Below are 5,940 nucleotides of genomic sequence, written 5' to 3'. Positions count from 1 at the left end.
TCTAGAGGCAACATAAAATACAAGGTCAATGGTTCTGAGAAAATGGACAACAGATTCTTTATTGTCAGATGAAAGAATCCTTGCGTGACATGATATAAAAATAAAGTCTGGTGCTCGAGAGCCAGAGCCATGCCATCAGCATTACTGTGAGTGTGTCTCTCATTTCTTTGAGCACCAACACCTCTCACAGCTTGGGATCCCTGGACTCTGGCAGGTACACAGTTACTGAAGATGTTATTTTCTGCAAACTCACTGAGCCATATGCTGTCTGGCAATGGTTAGCATCATTGCTCAGTACCAGCAGGTAGAATATGGTTACATACGCCGGCACCGCGGCTCACTAGGCTAATCCTCCACCTGCGGCGCCAGTACTCCAGGTTCTAGTCCTGGTTGGGGCGCCAGCTCTGTCCCAGTAGCTCCTCTTCCAGTCCAGCTCTCTGCTGTGGCCTGGGAAGGCAGTGGAGGATGGCCCAAGTGCTTGGGCCCTGCACCCGCATGGGAGACCAGGGGGAAGCACCTGGCTCCTGGCTTCGGATCGGCATCCCGCGCGAGCCCTAGTGGCCATTTACGGGGTGAACCAAAGGAAGGAAACCTTTCTCTCCGTCTCTCTCACTGTCTAACTCTCCTGTCAAAAAAAAAAAAAAAAAAGAATATGGTTGCATATAATCAGACAGTAACTACGGTTGAAAGATTCATAGGCAAGTAGATAACAACCAACAGATTCTTCCCTTTTTCTTCTTCTGACCTTGGGAAGGCTTCTACCACAACATTAACCATGTCAGTTAGAAACAAATTTAATTAAAAGACAAAAGCCTCTACCGCAATAGTGTTCTCGGAGAGTCTACGTAGTACAGTAGAGAATTAGCCCTGTACTGACTGCTGATCTGGTTGCCCAGAATTAGCCCTGTACTGACTGCTGATCTGGTTACCCACAACAAAGCCTCAAGACGGTCAAGAGGATCAAACTGCTTCCAAATACCATAGCTGCAAACTTGAGTACAGCATGCCTGTGCAGAAGGACAGAAAGAATTCTAGCACCCAAGGAGTGAGATCTACAATGTCCACCCCGTGTGTCAAGATGCAGGAAATGTGCCCCCATCAGAAGGAATGTCAGTCCATGTAACCTGACCTATCGTGTCATGGCTGATGGCTCTTTTGGACCGGCAGCTGCAATGTGATAACTACATATGTCATCTTCCAAGTGCAAGACAGGAAACTAAGCATATTATGTGCAGACACAGCCCTGCTTTCCTGTGCCTTCCCCCTCCAAGTGAGCACTCAGCAACGGGCCCCTCTGACCCCAACACACTTGAACCCAGATGACACAATGCTCAGGCCCACCCCTGCCACGCCCTGCTTCTGTTACTCAATCCCCTCAGGGCATGGCCTGGGGCCTGGGGAGGCCTTTGTCCTCTGTCAGTGTCCCCAGTGTCCACAGCAGATGGTTCAGACCTGGCTCTCTGGGGATCCTCCTTCTGACCCAGCTCCTTGGACACACATCCCCAAGCTAGACCACGGTGCTGGCAGAAGGACAGGTCATGCTGCTCCTGCTTGGGCTCTGGGTGCTCCTGGACCCAGGTCAGTGTTCCCCAGGCCGCCCCTCCTGGCGCTACATCTCATCTGAGGTGGTGATTCCTCGGAAGGAGCTGCACCAGGGCAGAGGTGTTCAGGTAGCAGGCTGGCTCTACTACAGCCTGCACTTTGGGGGCCAAAGACACGTCATCTGTTTGCAGAGCAAGAAGCTTATTTGGGCTAGGCACCTGCTGATGATGACCCAAGATGACCAAGGAGCCTTGCAGATGGACTATCCCTACATTCCTACAGACTGTTACTATCTCGGCCACCTGGAAGACATTCCTCTGTCCACCGTCACCATTGACACGTGCTATGGGGGCCTGGAAGGTATCATGAAGTTGGATGACCTCACCTACGAAATCAAACCCCTCAAGGACTCCAACACATTTGAACACATTGTATCTCAGATAGTGGCCAACCGCAATGCCACGGGACCCATGTACAGACTGGGACACGAGGAGGATTTTGACCCCTTCTTCTCCAAGGTAAACAGTAGTGTGGCTCCCAAGCTCTCTAGTTTCAACTTCATGTACCATAGGGCCCAAATGAAAGGTCAAGTTCAAATAGCCCACGAAGTGTATACGGTACTCAACAATATTTCAAAATGCATCCAATTTGCAGTGAACATGTTTAGTATTACTGACAGTTTTCTGAGATCACTTGGCTTTGGCCACTATATTTTTCTCCTAAACATATACAACCAGCGAGAGCCAATCGTTCTGAATGATTTTCGGGTTCCTGGTGGTGCAATCCATGCTTATTATAAAGCGACTTTTCATGATCTCTACCAGCCTTATCCATCGACATTGATTACAAAAAATGCACCAAACGATGACCAAGAACCTCATAGGTATGGCTGCTGTGGCCATTTTAACTTGATTATCATTAGTTCCAGGGGCAGACATTATCTCCTGTTGGCTATTTTAGCTGCACATAAAATTGGAAGACAGATAGGTTTAGAATATGACGGTAGTACCTGTGTGTGCCAGAGAAGAGCAACCTGCTTGATGAGGAGATTCCCTGAAATAACAGACTCGTTCAGTAACTGCTCTTTTGTCCATACACAACATATAGTTTCAAACAGATATATTTCTAAATGCTATTACCTCCCAGGTAGGCTGTACCTCAATAAAACCCTGTTACAGACGCGCTGTGGAAACTCTTTAGTGGAAGAAAGGGAGCAATGTGATTGTGGCTCCTTCAAGCATTGTTATGCCAATGCATGCTGTCAAAGCGACTGTCGCTTCACACCTGGAAGTATTTGTGATAAACAACAATGCTGCACAAACTGCACCTACTCCCCCACTTCAACTCTCTGCAGACCTGTCATGAACATATGTGATCTTCCAGAGTACTGTGGGGGGTCCACCTACACATGCCCTGATAATTTTTATTTGCAAGACGGAACCCCATGCACTGAAGATGGTTACTGCTACAGAGGGAACTGCACTGACCGCACTATGCACTGCAAGGAGATCTTTGGTGAAACTGCTGAGAATGGTCCTGGGGATTGCTATGCCATAAATCTCAACACCTTCCGATTTGGACATTGTAAGAGAGTGCAAACTCAGAACGTTTACCAGGCTTGTGCTGCAGCAGACAAGGAGTGTGGAAGGCTACAGTGCATCAATGTCACCCATCTTCCTCAGTTGCAGGATCATGTTTCATTCCATCAGTCTGTGTACAATGAGTTCACCTGTTTTGGACTGGATGAACACCGGGGGACAGGATCAACTGATGCTGGACATGTGAGAGATGGTACTCCCTGTGGTGAAGGACTTTACTGTTTTGCGAGCAGATGCAACATGACTATGAATAACCTGCATTATGACTGTTTCCCTGAGAAGTGCAATTTTAGAGGAATTTGCAACAATAACAAGAATTGCCACTGCCATGTTGGCTGGGACCCCCCACTGTGCCTGAGTCCGGGTGCTGGTGGGAGTTCACAGAGCGGGCCCCCTCCAAGGAGAATGCGCACAGTCACAGATAGCATGGAGCCAATTGTTTATTTGAGAGTGGTCTTTGCTCGTGTTTATTGTTTTATTTTTGCACTGCTCTTTGGGGTAGCCACAAATGTGCGAACGATTAAGACTACCATTGTCCAGGAACAGACAGCTACTGAGCCACAGTAAAACACCAGTCAGCCTCCGATCCATGTAAAAATTGGAGACTATCACAGGAACACCTGTGAAAAAGAATCCATGGAAGACACGGCAACGCTCAAGATCAATTGTCCTGAAGTCTGCGGGGCACACGGGGCTCCTTCTTCTCAACGTGGGGGAGATGGGAGGCCTGGGTTTCTGCCACCAGTTCTCGCTGATGGGTCAGAGGTGCTCACCTGAAATAAATCATCAAGACCACACGTCATTGTCTTCCATATTCTTTCATCAGCTGTCAGGAGTCCAGGAGAGCCTGGGTCTCTGCCCAGAGGAGACCCAAATCAGCAGCAGGGTGAGGCCTGAGCAGCTGGTCCCAGGATCAATGAAAGTGTCCCTAGCTCCTTGAGCAGCACGTCCATGACATTTCTCTAAAATAGTGTTCCTGGGCTCTGCATTTTCCTCCTTTTCTAAGTAATCTGTCCTTTCCTGAATCCAGAATGAATTTAGGGCCACCCAGGGCTAATCCCAACCAAAGTCTCCCATTCCACACTGGAGTGGCTGTGAGCAATGGGACAGAGCGATGGGGGCTCAAATCCCCCACCAGGCCCAACCAGTGCCAATCTAGGGCACAGATTCCTCAGTGAGAGGCAGCCATGGGGAGGCTTCACTGGAACAACTGTTGTGGCCTGGGAGGGAGCAGCTGGCCAGGGTGAGAGGCCAGCCTGGAATCTGGGCCCCTCAGGTGCAAGGCTCATGGTGTGCTTGGCCTAGGTTCCATCCTAGTACTGCATGGCAGTTTCAAGTACGGTTTCTCCCCATTGCCCTTTGCCTGTCTTCTTGGGACAAGTCCACCCTCCGTGCCTACAGATCTCAAATCCTGGAGCCATGTTCTCTGTGCTTTATGCTGCCTCTATCCTAAGCGTCAGTCCACCAGCTCAGTCTTGTCTTTTGCTCCACATAAATCTACAGTGGATCCAGCCGCTGTAATGTCCCTGGCTAGTGCTTCCTTGGCTCCCTGCTTGGGGAGGTTGATATTTCCTTATACTCACACGTTCTCCATCATAAAGGTTTCTGTGTCTTACTCAGGACTGTTGTCACAACTGCCCTGTAGTCCTAGGAAGCCAGGGAGGCCGTTCCCACGAGACCTGTGCCCTCTTCACACAAACAAACAGCATCCTGTGGACAGGAATCTAAGCCAGGTCTTGAGAAAGGGTTGCCCTGCCCTCCCGTTTCAAGGGCATTGAAACCAACTCCAAAGTCCGCTGTCACTCCCCCTCTTCATGGAGGAACGACACAGGACCCTGCGCTGTTCTTTCGTCTACTCGGCCCTCCCCGGGTTTGCTGCTGGTTCTTCCCGGGTTGGCTACTGTCCCTTCCACCTCCGTGGAAGGGCGGTTCCCCCTGCCACATTCCCCACTTCCGCGGGGGAGCGGCACACCGCCAGCCGGCTCTCTCGGGGGCTGCTCAGATGTTCCTCTTAGATGTTCCTGGTGCATGCCGTCTCTCTCCTCCTTTATAGTCCTCCTCCGCCAATCCTAACTCGGCTGCCCACACGCCGAGTACGCTGCTCTCCTCCAATCAGGAGCAAGTCCTACAGTTTATTGGCTGAACTGGAGGCAGCTGTGTAGAAGCTGTTTTCTTCTCTCCCAGCGCCATATTGTGGGAGAGCAGATGCATAGAATAAGTCTTAATTCCAGTAACTTAGTCTAGTCCGGGTTGCTCCCCACAGTCCGCTATGTCTGCCTTCAAAGAAATCAATACCCTTTTCAGATGCAGCGTGGGGTACAGTAGAGCAGGTTCCGGGTGACAGGAGAGCACCCCGTTGGGAGATGCCCAGGGCAGGAGGCACATGGACAGCTAAGTCAGAACTGGCATGGTGCTTGGGCACAGTGTGTGACTCGGTAGACTGAGTTTAGAGAAGCGATGCAGATGGATCCCTGGGTGAGACAGCATCTGTCCTGTGGGAGAGAAGGGAATGGGGGGCTCTCATTGCTACTGAGAGAGAAACACCCACAGAATCCCGAGGGAGGAACCTGCTTCCCTGACACATGAAGGCCTTCATTTTCTGCCAACAGAGGCAGAGGGGAGGAGGGGGCCTGGGCAACAGGTGTTTGGTCAAGGACTGTGAAAAGACAGCACCATGAGGACACAGGTCCGAGTCCCAACCCAGGAGGAGCCACCCTAGACACCACAGTTCCTTTTCTTCTGGGGTTTATTCTGGGGGTGGGCTTTCTTCTGGGGGTGGGTCAGGTACTTTTCATTTGCT

The 5,940-nt window shown here is 50.5% G+C and overlaps 1 protein-coding gene across 1 annotated transcript; it reads left to right on the top strand.

Annotated features, from left to right (window-relative positions):
• Positions 1 to 1,516: 1,516 nt before the first annotated feature.
• ADAM6A (cellular disintegrin ADAM 6e) lies at positions 1,517 to 3,920 on the top strand (the record flags this gene model as incomplete). The annotated part of the gene is given in 1 exon segment (NM_001164866.1): positions 1,517 to 3,920. A coding segment is annotated over 1 exon segment (2,191 nt), but the record flags the coding sequence as incomplete, so codon positions are not given.
• Between the last annotated feature and the right edge of the window lie 2,020 nt (positions 3,921 to 5,940).

The sequence above is a fragment of the Oryctolagus cuniculus genome, chromosome 12, assembly GCF_051225735.1.
Source record: "Oryctolagus cuniculus isolate XC-2025 breed Fujian yellow rabbit chromosome 12, ASM5122573v1, whole genome shotgun sequence".
Lineage (NCBI taxonomy): Eukaryota > Metazoa > Chordata > Mammalia > Lagomorpha > Leporidae > Oryctolagus > Oryctolagus cuniculus.
This window is presented reverse-complemented; position numbering and strand designations above follow the sequence as displayed.